The sequence below is a fragment of the Columba livia genome, chromosome 1 (assembly GCF_036013475.1).
Source record: "Columba livia isolate bColLiv1 breed racing homer chromosome 1, bColLiv1.pat.W.v2, whole genome shotgun sequence".
Taxonomy (NCBI): domain Eukaryota; kingdom Metazoa; phylum Chordata; class Aves; order Columbiformes; family Columbidae; genus Columba; species Columba livia.
The window spans coordinates 163584143-163602004 of NC_088602.1; the positions used below are offsets into that span (position 1 = coordinate 163584143).

At 47.7% G+C, this 17862-nt stretch overlaps 1 protein-coding gene across 1 annotated transcript; it reads left to right on the forward strand.

Moving 5' to 3' along the window:
* Positions 1-663: 663 nt before the first annotated feature.
* LOC135578479 (uncharacterized) lies at positions 664-16987 on the forward strand. The gene is given in 4 exon segments (XM_065051783.1): positions 664-793; positions 8937-9091; positions 15395-15988; positions 15990-16987. Coding segments are annotated over 4 exon segments (1578 nt in total). The 3' UTR covers positions 16689-16987.
* The last annotated feature ends 875 nt before the right edge of the window (positions 16988-17862 follow it).

Consider the following 17862-nt stretch of genomic DNA (forward strand, 5'->3'; position numbering starts at 1 on the left):
AAGGGTACAAGGCTGGCTCAGCGGTGGTCACACCCAATCTGGGGAAGAAGTACAGAGGCCTTGAAATGACTGGAAGTCCTCCAGCCTCTCTAGAAGCCTATGAATTTTTTGTAATTCAAGTGTCAGCAGGCAGACCGAGGACTAACTGCAAAGGAAAATACCACACACCTGACCACTGGGACTTTGGCACTGGAATGAGGGGATTTTTACAGAACGATCTGGCACGCACAAAACAGCCAGAGGAACGGCTGCCGGGCCAACGGGACCAACGGCACGGCCACCGCGCGCTGCCTCAGCCCGGAGCCGAAAACAGGCGGGCGGGGCGGCCCTGACACAGCGGGAGCCGCTCTGGAGAGAGAACGGTGCCTGGAGCCCTGGAGCTGCCCCAGGCCCGCGGCCGGACTGGGCGCCTCCAAGAGGGGATGCCCCCGCCTCGCTGACAGCTGCTGGGAGGGTGCCCCGAGGCTACCGCGCCCGCCCCGTTCTCTCCTGTCCTGTCCTGTCCTGCGCCGCCCACCCCAGCGCTCGGGTGCGTCGTGGGGCTCCTGGCGGGCGGGCGGTCCCGGACTCCATTTCCCGTGGCGCAGCGCGGGGCGGTGCAGCCGCAGTTCCGCCCGGCGCTGGTCCGGCGCTGGGAGCGGGCGGGGTCGGGTGGCCGGGGCCATGAGGCGGCGGGGCGCGGTGCAGCGGAAGGTGCCGTGTGTGTTCGTGACAGAGGTGAAGGAGGAGCCGTCGGCCAAGCGGGAGCGCCAGGTGGCCGAGGCGAACGGGGCCGGGCCCGGGGCCGGGCCCGGTGCGGGGCCCAGTGGGAGTCATTTGCCTGTCTGCTGTAGAGCTCCAACTTGTGTTTCCCAATTTAATAGAACCAGAGAACCATAGACTGGCCTGAGTTGGAAGTGACCCACAAGGATCATGGAGTCCAACTCCTCTATCTCTGTTTAACAAACCCACAGTTCACACCATGTGTCTGAGGCTGTTGTTCAGTAACTTCTTGAACACTGTCAGGCTTGGGGCCGTGACACCTCCTTGGGGAGCCTGTTCCAGTGCTCCACCACCCTCTGGGTGAAGAACCTTTTCCTAATGTCCAACCTAAACCTTCCCGGGCACATCTTCCCACCATTCCCTGGGGTTCTGTCATTGGATGCCAGAAAGATCAGTGCTTGCCCTTCCTCTTCTGCTTGTGCGGAATCTGTAGATCGTGATGAGGTCTCTTCCAGGCTGAACAAACCAAGTGGCTTTAGCTGCTCCTTATACGGCTTCCCTTTCAAACCCTTCACCAACTTTTTAGCCCCCTTCTGGACACTCTTCAGTAGCTTTATATCCTTTTTATCCTGTGGTGCCCAGAACCGCACCCAGTGCTCCAGGTGAGGCCGTACCAGTGCAGAGCAGAGCGGGACAATCACCTCCCTGGATCGGCTGGCAATGCTGTGCTTGATGCACCCAGGACACAGTCGGCCTTCTTGGCTGCCAGGACACACTGTTGGCTCATGTTCAACTTGCCGTTGACCAGAAACCCCAGATCCCTCTCCACAGAGCTGCTCTCCAGCATCTTGTGCCCCAGTCTGTATGTACAGCCAGGGTTGCCATGTCCCAGATGCAAATTGTGGCACTTGCTCTTGTTAAACTTCATGCAGTTGGTGGTTGCTCAGTTCTCCATTTTGTCCAGATCCCTCTGCAGGGCCTCTCTGCCCTCGACAGTGTCAACAGCTCCTCCCAATTTTTTGTAAGCAGCTAACTTCGGATTCCCTCAAGTCCTGTGTCCAAGTCATTTATGAAGACATTGAAGGGCACCATCCCTAAGATGGATGCTTGTGGAACCCACTAGTGACTGGTGTCCAACCCAACATGACCCCATTTACTGGAACCCTTTGAGCCCGGCCCGTGAGCCAATTGCTCATCCACTGCATTGTGTGTTTATCCAGCTGTGTACTGGACATCTTGTCCAGGAGAATGCTGTGAGAGACAGTATCAAAGGCTTTACTGAAATCCAAAAACAATTTCTTTAGTAATGGTACATATACATTAACACTTCTGTTATACATTAAAATTTCTGTTAAAAAATATTGGGGGAACACACCGCTTAGAGATTCTTTCATCTCTATGTGCATATTTTACTATCACCTAGACTGAGACATTAACAGCTGGGTCTATGAGCAACATCTCCAAAACACACCACGTTTGGACTAATCAGTACAATTGGGCCATCCCTTGAGACATGCTGGGTGTGGAGCCAAAGCCCAGCTCATCTCCGAGGCTTTAGCACCTAAATACCCATTGTGGAAATGGATGCAAAACAAAAAATCGTCCATGGTTCAGAAGATCATTCACTATTCTCACCACTTCCAAATATCCGATATTTCATCTACAGGTGTGTCCATGTATCACAGAGGGACCCGGAAATTAGTTTTAGGTGGACAACCGGGTCCAAAACACGCTTTTATTCTGTCCAGGAAAACAACCAATTAGAAATGTGGTTTATGCAGTCAGTTAGCACTCTGGTAACATAAAATACAGGTTCAGATATCAGTTGAGGAAATTATTTGGTACAGCAAATAAGAATAATAGAGATCCACAGTGTGCACACACGTGGCTCACCAAAAACAACACCAGAGCCATCCCTGGCCCCAGGAAAAATGCACTCACTTGTCTAGTGAAGAAAACACCTGCCCAAACAGCGAGGAATTATTTAATACACTCGCTTCTCTGGCAAGGAATTATCTAGTAAGTTATCACTCACCCACACGGTGCAGTGAGGCAGTCCCAGTCCGGGGAGATTACCATAGGCGGCTATCCGGCCTAGGGGAGAGTCGCTCTTGGCTGCATTTTGGCCCACTGCTCCGAGAGAACACACACAAACAGCAGCCTCGGTGGCATCCCTGTTTTTATAGTCTTGTCAGATCTGGCTGTGGGCATTCCAGAATTTTCTCTGCACCCCCACTCTGGCTATGTAAGCACCAAAACTTCTTGGCACCCCCCCTCACGCTGGCTATGGGTGCCTAGGTACTTCCCGGCACCGCAGCGCCTCTTCCCCTCTCCTAGATAACCGACAGAAGGTTAAATAAAAGGAGCTATTAACTGCCCCATTGCAGGAGACGTGGAGAGGTGCTGGGGAAGGGGTGGGTTGACCATGCACCTTCCACATTGACGGAGAGGGGGGAGGAAGAGAAGGGGTCTGTGCAACTGCCACACCATGACCCAGACAGAATGACTTCTCAGCTTCTACACTTACATAACAGACCTCCCTGTCAACACAGCTGTATCAAGAAATCAAGGATCCAAAGCACTGTAAAATCTACAGCATTTATCTGTGCGTAGGGGGGACATTGGAAATAGCTGTCATTCCCAACTGTGCTCATTTCACCTCTTGTGCTTCTCCTCCACGCTCTTAATACCAGCAGAACATACATGAAAACTTTAAAGTTATCAGTGCTGAGGCAAACCAGTGTCTTGTCCTGAAAGCAGCAGTTTTCTTGCAAAAACTGGACCTTCAGTGCCTCAGCTCTGCTTCTGTCTCGAAAGAAGGTACCAAGTGACAGCAAAAGGCACTCGCGCGGAGGAGCTGGTACCTTCTGCAGCCTTGCCGAACTGACAATAGGCAGTTGTCAGCCAGTATAGAATGTTACGTTTCGAAAGTCACTCATTCCAGTGTTTCTTTAATGAAAAATGGAACAAACCCATTTGCCGGGGCTTCAATAATACCCAAACCCTTGCTGTAGGAGCTGTGGCCTGTGAAACAAACCTTTGATAACACAAAGACAAACCTCATTCACTATTTCTTAACCAAAACCCGTGTGTCCAACATTTTTCTTACTGTAGCTCGTTCTTTGGATGGGGGAACTTGTTGCTCCTGTTAATATGCTGTTAGCTGTTGGCTGCTGACAAGGCTGGAGTTACTTGCTTTTTCTTGCTTCTATGGTGTCTACTGCCACCTCTAGAGCAGAAAGAGCAGTTTCCACTTGTGTCCTGAATTAACACCTCTATTCCCATTCAGGTCCTGGGCTGCCTCTGAACAAAAAATACCTATGGGGGGAAATGAAGTTTCAGTCCTGGGAAATGCTAATGCCTACTGTTATTCCCAGGAGATGGAGTCAAATTTATAACCCAAGAGACATCAGTGACTTGGAGATGAACACTTCAGAGCACTCTTAGATCAAAGCGTGGGAACTTGGGAATACAACACAAAAGGAAGCACAGGAAGGAGAGGAAGCCTTGACCTGCAAGGAGAAGTATGCCATTGCTGCTTCCTTGGAAAAGAAAACCAAAAACCATCTCAACTGGACTGTAGCACTGAGTGCCAGAGCACAACTGCGCTGTACACCATTGGTCAGCCAGCAGGAAGGAGGACAGGTACATACATGAAAAGCAGGTGCCAGTGACTCCATGGGCACAAAGGGTACAAGGCTGGCTCAGCAGTGGTCACACTTAAGCTGGGGAAGAAGTACAGAGGCATAGAAATGACTAAAAGTCCTCCAGTCTCTCTAGAAGACTATGAAATTTTTGTAATTCAATTGTCAGCAGACAGCATGCCTGACCACTGGGACTTTGGCACTGGAATAAGGGGGTTTCTACAGGAATGACCTGTCCTGACTACAGGATGAAACTGCTCACAGGATTCAAGGTGGGGAGCAGTGACATGGGCTGTGAGCAGAGAAACGATGTAAAAAGGCTCCCACATTTCCATAAGCCCTGCAACTGCCTGGGGCACACAGGGGAAGGAAAATTCAGGAAAGTAGATGTGGGCCATGAATACTGAACTGTCAGTGGGCCTGAGCAGCCATAGGAAAAAGCCATAATATTGTCAAAAGCTGTGGAAACAGGGGTCTTTGTAGATACATGGCTGTGGCTGGCTGAGGTAAGCTTAATGCGGGAAGCTCAGGAAGAACTAATTCTGTATTGGGTTTGTATGTCAAGGCTTTGAAGCGGGTGGGGCTGCAGCGGAGGATTCTGTGAGAAGCTGCTAGAAGCTTCCCCCATGTCTGCTAGAGCCAGTGCCAGCTGGCTACAAGATGAACCCATCGCTGGCCAAGGCTGTGCCCATCAGCCTATGAAGAACTGACCATATAACCCGCATTCCCTCTTCCCCTGTGCGTCTCGGACAGAAGAGGTAGAGGAAATCCAGGAGTGAACTCAAGCACAGGAAGAAGGGAGGGGTGTTGGGAAGGTGCTTTAAGATTTAGGTTTTATTTCTCATTGCTCCACTCAGATTTGATTGGGCATAAATTAAACAAATTTCCGCTAGTCGAGTCGGTTTTTCCATTGACAATAATGGGTGAGTGATCTGTCCTTGTCCTTATCTCCACCCACGAGCTTTTCGTTTTGTCTTCTCTCCCCTGCCCAGCTGGGGAGGGGAGTGACAGAGCAGCTTAGTGGGCAAATGCTGTCAAGCCAGGGTCAACCAATTTTGTCTCTGGCTTCACCTCTCAGCCAGGCTGGGCAGGGGGGACTCTGCACTACACCAGTTAAACTTCATGCAGTTGGTGATTGCCCAGTTCTCCATTTTGTCCAGATCCCTCTGCATGGCTTCTCTGCCCTCGACAGTGTCAACTGCTCCTCCCAATTTTTTGTAAGCGGCTAACTTCGGATTCCCTCAAGTCCTGTGTCCAGGTCGTTTATGAAGACAATGAAGAGCACCGTCCCTAAGATGGATGCTTGTGGAACCCACTAGTGACTGGTGGCCAACCCAACATGACCCCATTTACTAGCACCCTTTGAGCCCAGCTGATCAGCCAATTGCTCACCCACTGCATTGTGTGTTTATCCAGCTGTGTGCTGGACATCTTGTCCAGGAGAATGCTGTGAGAGACAGTTATCAAAGGCTTTACTGAAATCCAAGAACAATTTCTTTAGTAATGGTACATATACATTCAAACTTCTGTTATACATTGAAATTTCTGTTAAATAAATTGGGGGAGCACTCTGCTTAGAGATTTTTTCATCTCTGTACATATTAATTTGAAGTACTCGCTTCATCCCATTCTCTGCTCTGCATATAGTTCTTGTTTTCTTTTCACTTCCATGTCTTCTTGGCTCTTTTGTCAAAATAGATATACAGAAATTTTTCTACATTATTGACTAGAATAAATCTATATGCTCTTTCAGAAACATATTAAAAATTAAACTTTGAGCATGAGATAGCGGTTGTAATCTCTGCTTTCAAGACAGCTGTAAAATGTATTAATGGTCCTTAGGGCATCTGGGGAATGTTTTGTAGCCTGAGTCCTTTTATGAATTTGGACCTCGACTGATTGTGGGAACAGCAGTTCCAGCTAAAGAGCCTTGGGCAGGTTATGCAGAAGTATGCTTTTTATGAGCGTAAGAAGTGATAGCCCAGGCCAGTGAGAATGATATCTCAGGTTGGAAAACTGCCCACTGCAGCGATGTTGTAATACTGAATGGAGCAGTCTGAGGGTGAAATTTAAAGGTATCCCCAGCAGATCCATAGTTCTAATGAAACTGGGAAATTAAATCAAAAATTTATTAATAGATTTATTCTGTGGTAGCTAGTTGTAAGAGACTTCTTAGTAAATTTACCGTGATAGTTTTTGAGATCATCAGAAAAAAGACCATTTTTTTAAACCAACGGAATGCCCAATTAGGAAAAAAAATGTTAACCAATGAATTCTTGTATTTGCCAGAAAAGCCTATACCTCTCTTGGGTCAAGATTTGTTAGGTAAATTGGAAGCTCAGACAACGTTTTCTGAGAATTCTGGTCAGTTGCATGTCCCATAAGAAGATGGTTGGACGGTGCAGATCAGCTTGCTGCAAGCAAGAAATCTCCAAGGAAATTTTGGATGCTGTATTTCCACTAGTATGGGCAGGCAAAGTATCACTAAAGCCAACACTACATTGATAGAACTCAAACAGGGCTCCGATCTGGTAAGGCAAAACAATATCCAATAAACATGAAAGCCCAAATGGGCTCACAGCTAATGCCATTTAGCAGATTGCTGTTACATATGTCTCATCTTTTGGTCGTTAGAAATATGTACATGTTTCTACAGATACTTTTTCAGGTATGCTTTGTGCATCTGCTCATATGAGTGAGAAAAGCAGAGATGTTCAGCGTCACTGGACTCGCTGTTTTGCTATACTGGGAGTGCCACAACAGATTAAAACTGACAATGGTCCTGGATACACTGCTAGATCCACGCAATATTTTTTGCAGCAATGGGGTGTTTCGCATGTCACAGGTATTCCACATTCTCCCACTGGACAGGCTATAATTGAACGAGCACATTCCACAATGAAACAGATGTTATTAAAACAAAAAAGGGGGAATATGACACCTCAGGAACAATTAAACAATGCAATATATGCTTTAAATTTTTTGAATCCTATTATGGCTCCCTCCTCTATCACAGCAGTGGAAAAACACTTCCGTGTTCCAGAAACTCTATCACAGAGACCAAAAGTTTTGTATTAGGATGCCCTGCACAACAGTCAATAGCAAGGGCCTGTAGAGTTAATCACCTGGGGAAGGGGATATGTGTGTGTTCTTATTCCAACAGGACTGAAGTGGCTTTCTGCAAAGTATGTTAAACCTGACTATGAGTTGGACAAACATAACGCAGGACCTAATGCCAGAGATACAGCATCTGTCCCTGCAGCAGAGGGTAACAAAGAAACAGAAGAAACTAAAGGAAGAGGCACTAGCATATCAAAATGACACAGATTTACATTATTTGGACTGGGGACTAACTGATGAAAAAATTTTCAGTGCATTTGTTTTCCTTATTAGGATGGCTAAATGGCTTTCTGCAATATTTGTTAATAACGGTAATTGTTGTAATTTGCATTATTCTATTCTATTGTAGGTTGATTTGTAATGATAATGTATAATAGGAAAATGACACATAAATGACACATAAGGTATGATGATCCACAGTGGGCATTCAACCTCACCAACAGAATGCCCCCTTTTGACTTTGGAGGCAAGAGGTGACTGTAGCACCACTCCAAAGTAGCCTGTCAGATGACTGTGGTTACAGGGTGAATTGTGTGGCAGTTGCACATTCCCCTGAAATCTGGGGCCTTCAGTGAGGAGGCTGATGGCTCTTTAGCACTTTTTGTGCCCCACAGTGCCTGTCCCAAAGTACACACCTAGGGTGGTACCAAGGTGCTGTCAGTCACATCCTCCCCTGCCTCAGGGCAGGGTGACTTCACCTCTACCAACTCATGGGGCAGGACCCTCGGTTGATTGACAGGCTCCTCAACAAAGGAGGTGCCCAGAGAAGCTGCGAAGCTTCTGGACTATGTTGTAATGCCCTCAGCCACATCTGGCCAGACTATAAAACAGGGTTCCCACCGAAAATGCCCTTTGAGTGGTCTTCGCGGAGCTGTGGGTCTGTAAACTGGAGTCCTTTCCTTAGATGGGAACACTGTCTAAGGACACTTCCTGGGATTGCGAGCGCCTCACCTCTTCATTTGGGTGAGTGATTACTTACTGGATCCATCCTTGAATGAGACTTCGCCTAGCCCATGCAAGTGATTATTTCTTGTGAGTACCCTTAAGTAAGAGGCCTCTAGTTTTGTTTCTAGTGAGTGAATACATGCACATTGTGGATCCTTATTATTCTTATGTTATTGTATTCAAATAATCCCCTTAACTGATATCTGAACCTGTATTTTATGTTATCAGAGTGCTAAATATGTGTAACACCATCAAAATTGAATTATAATGTTTATGAGCAAAATCAAGTAAAACAACACTTCCAAAGAGCACTTTCAGCTAATGTGCAAGGCCTGATTTAGGATTTAGCCAGTGCCCTGGAAAACAATTGCATAATTTGTAAGAATTAGCACTGTAAGACATAATGGCTAACCTTATCTAATAGCATAAAGTGATTAGACCCAAAAACTTGGTTTTCGGGCCTCAATCTGCATATATGGGGTTTTGTGGGAATTGGATGTGATTGTCTAATGTTTTCTCTTTTAGCCTTCCGAATGATCTGGAGAATGATACAGAATGAAAAGCAGAATAAAGCCAGGGTTCTTGCTATGCTCACTGTGAACCAGAAGTTCAAAAACAAAAAAGAGGGAGATGTGGGAACAGTAGTTCCAGCTAAAGGGCCTTGGACAGATTATACAGAAGTATGGTTTTTATGAGTGTAAGAAGGGATAGCACAGGCCAGTGAGAATGATATCTCGGGTTGGAAAACTGCCCATGTATGTATGATATGTGAATGACCTTGGGCCTGGTCTGTGAATGAGTGGGAACGTAACTGAAACAAAGATAACATCAGTGTGATGTGATTATAATAACAGTTATTGGAAAAACATCTTATGTGACATCTTAGTCCAGGTCCATATCTGTAAATCCTATAAATTGTCACTGACTAATAAAGAAGGCCTCAGCCTGGCTCGGCTCTCTGCTCTGCCCGGCTCTGCGCGCCTTCCTGAACAAGATCTCTGTCTGTGTGTGAATCTTTGTCTGTGTCCTGGTAGGCAGCGTTTCTAATTGCTGCAGCTGATCATGGTTCAGCTGTTGCAGACGCTTCACAAGCATTCACACAGAAAAACAGATCACACTCCTATGGTCTCTGCTGTGCTTTGTCCAGCGCTACGAGCCAAAACCCACTTGTTGTAGCTCCTCACTTTGAAGGCAGGTAGGTATTTTGCTTTCCTATCAGTAATATTGTAAAACATTAAACATCACAGGTTAGTCCAAATTACATGTTTGCAAACAAACGAAACTCTTCCCTGCTCTTTCAGATGACTCAACATTGCTTAGAACCTTGAGGGTTTTGGCTGCAAAAGCTTTAAGAGCAATTTTACATCTTCTAGGTGAGGAGAGGCCTGTCACTTTTACGAAAAAGACTGTGTTGTAAAACGTTACCTGAATGGTTGCTTCAAATTCAGGGAACATTTTTGCATGGTTGGGGTTACTTTCTTTTTCTTGCTTCTGTGGTGTCTACTGCCAGCTATAAAGCAGAAAGAGCGGCGTCCATTTCTGTCCCAAACTAACCCCCCGGTTCCCATTCATGTCCTGTGCTGGCTCAGAACCAAAAACCTATGGGGGGAAAATGAAGTTTCAGTCCTGGGCAATGCTGAGGTGAACTGTCACCCCAGGACATGGGGACGGCTGCTGGGGAGAGGCCACCGCGCCCACCCTGTCCTGTTCTGTCCTGTCCTGTCCTGTCCTGTTCTGTCCTGTCCTATCCTGTCCTGCGCCGCCCTTTCCAGCGCTGGGGTGCGTCGCGGGGCTCCTGGTGGGCGGGCGGTCCCGGACTCCATTTCCCGTGGCGCAGCGCGGGGCGGTGAAGCTGCAGTTCCACCCGGCGCTGGTCCAGCGTTGGGAACAGGCGGGCTCAGGTGGCCGGGGCCATGAGGCAGTGGGGTGCGGTGCAGCGGAAGGTGCCGTGTGTGTTCGTGACCGAGGTGAAGGTAGTAGCCGTCGGCCAAGCGGGAGCGCCAGGTTCCCAAGGGGGAATGAGGCCGGCCCAGGCCTAGGGGGAGTCGCTGGGCTGCGGGGAGCGGAGACACACGTCGGGCTGAACAGGGTGGACAGGCAGCGGTCCCGGCCATGTCAGACCTGCCTGGGCTTTCCATAAGTCTCCCCACCTTAAATGCACGAAAGAATGATCATTTGGGAGCCATTTCAGCTCTTTCACCCACATTGAGACATCAGCAGCTGGGTCTATGAGCAACATTTCCAAAACACACCATGTTTGGACTGTAGTCAGCACAGCTGGGCTATCCCTTGAGACACACTGGGTCTGGAGCCAAAGCTCATCTCCCAGGCATTAACATCCTAACTACAGGATGAAACTGCTCACAGGATTCAAGGTTGGGAGCAGTGACGTTGGCTGTGAACAGAGAAACGATGTAAAAAGGCTCCCACATTTCCATAAGCCCTGCAACTGCCTGGGGCACACAGGGGAAGGAAAATTCAGGAAAGCAGATGTGGGCCATGAATACTGAACTGTCAGTGGGCCTGAGCAGCCATAGGAAAAAGCCATAATATTGTCAAAAGCTGTGGAAACAGGGGTCTTTGTAGATACATGGCTGTGGCTGGCTGAGGTAAGCTTAATGTGGGAAGCTCAGGAAGAACTAATTCTTTATTGGGTTTGTATGTCAAGGCTTTGAAGCGGGTGGGGCTGCAGCGGAGGATTCTGTGAGAAGCTGCTAGAAGCTTCCCCCATGTCTGCTAGAGCCAGTGCCAGCTGGCTACAAGATGGACCCATCGCTGGCCAAGGCTGTGCCCATCAGCCTGTGAAGAACTGACCATAACCCCCATTCCCTCTTCCCCTGTGCGGCTCAGACAGAAGAGGTAGAGGAAATCCAGGAGTGAACTCAAGCACAGGAAGAAGGGAGGGATGTTGGGAAGGTGCTTTAAGATTTAGGTTTTATTTCTCATTGCTCCACTCAGATTTGATTGGTAATAAATTAATTTCCACTAGTCAAGTCTGTTTTTCCATTGACAATAATGGGTGAGTGATCTGTCCTTGTCCTTATCTCCACCCACGAGCTTTTCGTTGTATATTCTCTCCCCTGCCCAGATGAGGAGGGGAGTGACAGAGCAGCTTTAGTGGGCAAATGCTGTCCAGCCAGGGTCAACCCACCACAACGTCAAAGTTTTATATCGAGGGGCAGAGCCCGGCAACCACCCGTAGGCCCCTGTGCTGACGCGGGCAAAACCAACACAGAGTTCCCCAGGCCCTGGGGCTTGGGCATCCCTGCCCCAGCCAGGCGTGCAGCACCCGGGCAAGCAGAAAACTGCCTGAGGAACGGCTGCTGGGCCAACGACACCAGCGGCACGGCCACCGCGCGCTGCCTGAGCCCGGAGCCGAAAACAGGCGGGTGGGGCGGTCCTGACACAGCGGGAGGCACAAAATAAATTGGGGGAGCACTCTGATTAGAGATATTTTCATCTCTGTACATATTAATTTGAAGTACTTGCTTCATCCAATTCTCCACTTAACATACAGTTCTTGTTTCCTATTTGCTTCCAAGTGTTTTTGGCTCTGTTGTCAAAATAGATATACAGAAATGTTTCTACATTATTGACTAGAATAAATCTATATGCTCTTTCAGAAACATGTTTAGGAATTAAACTTTGAGCACGAGATAGCGGTTGTACAGTCCTCTTTCTCTTTCTCTTCATCATCCTCTTCATCTTCTTCATTGTTTAGGCTTTGTAGATGTGGACCATGAATACTGAACTGTCAGTGGGCCCAAGCAGCCATATGAAAAAGTGTTGTCAAATGTTGTCAAAACGTGTGGAAACAGGGGCTCTTTGTAGTTACATGGCTGTGCCTGGGTGAGGTAAAGCTTAAGGTGGTAAGGTCCCCTGCCCAGCTGAGGAGGGGAGTGACAGAGCAGCTCTGGTGGGCACCTGCTGTCCAGCCAGGGTCAACCCACCTTCAGAGGTTTATCCCGAGGAGCAGAGCCCATGAACCACCAGGAAGCCCCTGTGCTGATGGGGGCAAAACTGAAACAGAGAGTTCTGCATGCCCTGGGGCCCGGGCATCCCTGCCCCAGCCAGGTGTGTGGCACCACATGTGAAAGATGCACACCCCCCTCTCCCTCAACACATCCCCCCCCTCTCCTGTAAGGGGGGTAACAGCTTCTTTTGTTTAACCCGACAGCCCATTGGCCAGGATCGTTAAGAGAGAGGAGGAGGGGGCACAGAGGCGTTAAGGAGCTGCTGGTCACCCACAGCCAGAGTGGGGGTGCTTAGAAGCTTCTGGGCACCCCTCAGCCAGAGTGGGGGTGCAGAGAAGCTTCTGGAATGCCCACAGTCAGATCTGACAAGGTCTTAAAAATGGGTCCCCTGCCAAGGCTGCCCCTTGTGTGGATCTCTCTGAGTGCGGGCCAAATGCTGCCGCCGAGAGCCTTCCCCTTTAGGATGGCTTTAGGATGGCTGTCTAAGGTAATCCCCCGGGACTGGGATTCCCTCATCTCCATGTGTCCGGGAGTGAAATAATTCCTCACAGGATCGCGGGTGTTGTTTATCTTTTCTCACTTAGGCAAAGTGAGTGTATTCCGTGATTAAATATAAGCACGTGTATTTTCTTTAATAATTCCTTGCCAGATTGAGGCAAGCATATAATTTTCCCAGGGTCAGGGACAGCTCTGGCATTGTTTTTGGTGAGCCACATGTATGCACACTGTGGATCTCCATTGTTATTATTTGCTGCACCTCAATAATTTCCTGAACTGATATTCGAAACTATATTTACGTCCCTATTGGAGTGCTGATACCCCGTTGTTTATGGGTTAATATGCTGCACCTTTTTCACCGTTTTGGACCTTGTTGTTCGCCTAGAACTAACTTTGGGGTGCCTCCGTGACACCCGGGCAAGCAGGAAACAGCCTGAGGAACGGCTGCCGGGCCGATGGCACCAACGGCACCATCACCGCACACTGCCTCAGGCCAGAGCCGAAAACAGGTGGGTGGGCCGGCCCTGACACAGCAGGAGCCGCTCTGGAGACAGAACAGCGCCTGGAGCCCTGGAGCTGCCCCAGGCAAGAGGTTTAGCTGCAGATCTTGACTGAAATGCGCAGTACAGGTCTCTATAAGGCTCCCAGCCTTAAATTTGGGAGAGAAAGATCGTTTGGGAGCCATTTCTGGTCTGTCCCACCCTTTTCCTGCCAAGCGCACCCAGGTATTCATCCTTTGCTTTGTCTAAGTGCGAGTACAGTCATGGCAGGAACAAGGCTGCACTGGGGGGCCTGTGTGGAGCACTTTTGCCGGGCCCACCTGTGAGACCTGCAGAGACAAAATAACCTTTCTTTCTCATATTTTTTTTGTGCTCAGAAGAATATCAGGATTATGATGGAAAAATAGTGGAGCCCAGTCAAAGTTACTTCTTCCCAAGATGTAACAGGTAGTGTCAGGACAGATTGGGGTCTCATTCGCGTGTCTGCTGTAGAGCTCCAATTAGTGTTTCCCAGTTTAATAGAACCAGAGAACCATAGACTGGCCTGAGTTGGAAGATGTGAGAGTTGGTGCAAAGATGGAGCAGTATTTGCCTGAACATCGCCATCAAGAACTGAGAGAACTGAGGCCCTGACAGAAAGAACGCATGGACAATGACTTGGAGAGAGGCCCGAGGAGAAACATTGTGTTGCACTGGTTTCTCTGATACAGGGGGGCTGCTGCTTACAATGGTTGCTGTGTGGACTTCACCTGCTGCTTCAGGCAAACCAGCCCCAGCCTCCTGAAAGTCTCTTCAACTGAGGGGCAAGAGCTGCTGTCCAGAAGATGTGTTGTCACCTCCAGCCTCAGTCACACGTGTCCCCCACCTGCTCCCTCAAACAATGGCCAATGAAAAGGAGCATGTCCAGAAGCTCACCAAGGGTCCTGAGGTCACCCAATGGACCAGAGTGCTGGACACGTAAACGCTGGCAAAAGAAAGTGTGAATCTTTTGAGCCTGCACAGTACAAGCCTGGGTTGCGAAATCATGGTGGAGACTGGCCTCAAACAATGGGAGCGAGGAGGGGTGAAGAGGTGTAACAGATGACTCCCAAATGGACACTGTTGAAGATCTTCCCGACAGAGGATCCCGAACCACAGCAGAGGACCGGCAGGGCTCTATGGGACCGGAGACCAGAGGGACACTTCTGCAACTGGACTGGTGATAAACGCAACCTCATTTCTCATCTTTACTCTTACTTTTTCCCTGTTTCTTTTCCCTTTTCTTTTCTTACTCTCTATTGCGTCCCGCTTCATGGGCAAATTAATACAGTAACACTGTTTGATTGAATTATAGTGCCTTGGCATTTTGGTTGCCTTAATTTTGTGCTTCGAGATCAAGGTAAAAGAACCATCACAAACCCATCACCGAATGGACTGTGACATTTAATTGGCAATGAGGACGGGATTCCGGGAAAACAGAGGGGTGTATGTAGTGTGTGATCTGCACCAGGGGAAGGACGTTTCGCTTCAGCTGCACCTAGCCTTACACTGACTTATCAGTGAAAATTGTCTAGAACGCAAGGGAGGCGATTCAGATTTCCTGCACACCATGCACACCTTGGCGTAGAGCAACCCAAACTCATGTTGGGGGATCTGTTTCCCAGAATCTAACACAAAAGTGCAAAAGGTGTGTTGTCCTTGTGATGATGAGACCCTGGCTAGGGAGAGTGGATGGGCAATCTTGTGTGTTTGTATAGCTAAGTTTGGTCCTCACATAGCAGATTTCTAGGCCTCTTCAACCACACAGAAAAGAGAAGGGTGACACAGTTGTTGCTGTGGTTTTCGTAACTAAGTTGTGCCTTCCTAGAGTGTGTACTGCCCCTTCGTAGTAAGAATGACCAGAAAAGCTGACAATCAGGATTTATGGTTAGCGAAAGATCGGGACTCGTTCTACACGCTTTTAGCAAAGTACAGAGCTTGACCCTCCGTACCCGGAGAAGTCTGGGCTCGTCATAATTGGGCTGATTTACAGAGTGTAGTGGACCGAGCGATTTCTTTGCAGACTAAGTCTAAGTTTAGATCAAATAGAGATAAGACAGTTGTCTGCGCTGTTCTAGGAGAGAGCCTAGTAGCAGCAATAGAAGATCGCTTTATGCGACGCAGTAATAAAAGTAAAATAATAGAATCCCTTGAAAATCTGGTGCAGGTTTTGCAAAAAACAACCTCCAACTTAGAACAACAGTTAGAAAACTGTTTTCAACAATTAGAAAAGGAAGAAAACGGCTCATTGAAAGCTACTCTGAAGGAAAACACAGGGGTGCTGAGGGAGCGGAAGTTAGAGGAGAAAAATATCCAACACATAAATCAAATCTACCCTCAGAAAGAATTGGAGAACTCAGGAAAACGTTATGAGGAATTCCCATGTGTGAGACCCTTAGTTAAAACAGAATATTTTTATGCAAATGAGGAGGATACTGACCCTCACATTACAACTAAGCAAATTCCTTACACTGCCACGGAGCCGGCCAAACTTCAAAAAGAGTGCGGTCACCTTCCTAAAGAATCTGAAACTGAATATGTGTGCCATGTATCCCTAACCAGGGGACACCAAATTCAGTTAAGTGAACAAAGAAGCAAATGGATCCTGGGAACATGGAGTCTTCTTAACAATTGGTGACAGACGTGCCCCATGGTCTCTAACACAGCGAGCTGCTTACTGGGCTCCGGGGCTAAACCCATTAGATAGGGGAGAGCCCTTAGCAATTACTGGCTCACCTGATCAATTGTTAGAGAGTGTACCCAAAGCAACATATTTGAAAATGATACATGAAAGCAAATTAATTCCTGAATGTGAATCTCCAGTGATGTTGCCAGTAAATCCAGACATGATGACTCCCTTAGTAAGGGGACTTCCAGCATCACTAAAATCTACTGGAATTAACCTTCAAAGGACAATCACACTAATGAGCCCAGTAGAAAGATTGGAAAATACGATTAGGAGCCAGGGTAACACAAGCAGGAGCCAGAGGGAAGGAACTAATACTAGCATGGGTTCTTCTTTCACCCCTCCCCCAACTTCCTCCCAACAACCAAATACTGAAAAAGTGTGGACGTGGGGGGAAGTAGCACAAGAATTGATAGATTACAATAGGAAATCTGGCCCAGTAAAAATCCTAGAAGAGAGGTTGAGAGGAATCCATCATATTGAAATCAAAAAGCTGCCCCTCTCTGCCAACGCTGCTGCTGTTACCGGTATCCCAAGAAAAGAACATCCATGCAATAAAACGGCAAAGGGAGAACAGCCTAAGGCCCAACAACAGTGGTGAGGTTTGGGAATTAAAAAAGGAGTTCCCAGAGACATAATGGAAGACTTACCCCTTGATAAGCTTAGTAAACTAGTATCGAGGTGGTGAAATCCAGAAGAGCCTTCACAGAATGTAAAATAAATCCTACCTGTTGTACCTTCAGCTCCCTCCCCTGCCGAGGATGAAAGTCTCTCCCAGAATCAGGAAAACTAGAACCTCCATTTCTTAGTAGTGGGCAAGGGAATGGGGTATGGATTTATATCTGACAGCTCACACATACCAAAGGGGGAGATTTTTTAATCACAGCTATAGTGGGCCCTAAGCATGCACCTGTAACTTTTTAAATCTACACCGGTGCACAAACTTCTGCTCTAAGTGAAGTAGATGCTGATAAGTGTGGAGTTTTTCGCTCGAAGCGACGTTTCTGTGTCCTTAATGCTTTAGGGTCAACAGAATGCTTTAGGGTCAACAGAAGTTATGAAAGTTGCTTGGGTAAAATTGCTGTTGCCAGGAAATGAGAGCACAGTCACTATTAAGATGGTGATTGGAGACATTCACAACAGTTTGCTAGGTATGGATATCCTCAAAGGCAGACAGTGGGAAGATTCAGAAGGATTGTTGTGGACTTTTGGAATGCCGCCGTTGTTACATCTAAGGCTATTGCAAGTCGCACCGGCACTCCCACATAGTCAGGTTACAAATATAAAACAATACCTGTTGCCTCTTGGTGCCAAAGAAGGCATAAAATTGGTTATACAAGAAATTAACATGCGCTCTCCTTTTAATTCTCCAGTGTGGACAGTTTGAAAGCCCAATGGGACGTGGCAACTTACAATAGATTTTCGGTGGCTAAATGCCAACACTGATCCCCTAACCACTGCAGTCCCCAATCTGGCTGAACTAATAACCATGATACAGGAAAAAGCACATCCAATCATGGCAACAAGGACATGTTTTTCATGATACCATTGCAGCCAGAAAACAGAGATCATTTTGCTTTCACCTGGGAAGGGCAACAATACACTTTCACCTGTCTTCCCCAAGGGTACAAACATTCTCTCACATTAGCTCATCACACTTTAGCCCAAGAGCTATTAAAAATACCCAAACCCGAAGGCATAGCTGTTTATCAGTACATTGATGATATTCTTGTGGGTGGAAATGAAACAACAGAAGTAGGGGCAACCCAACAGGA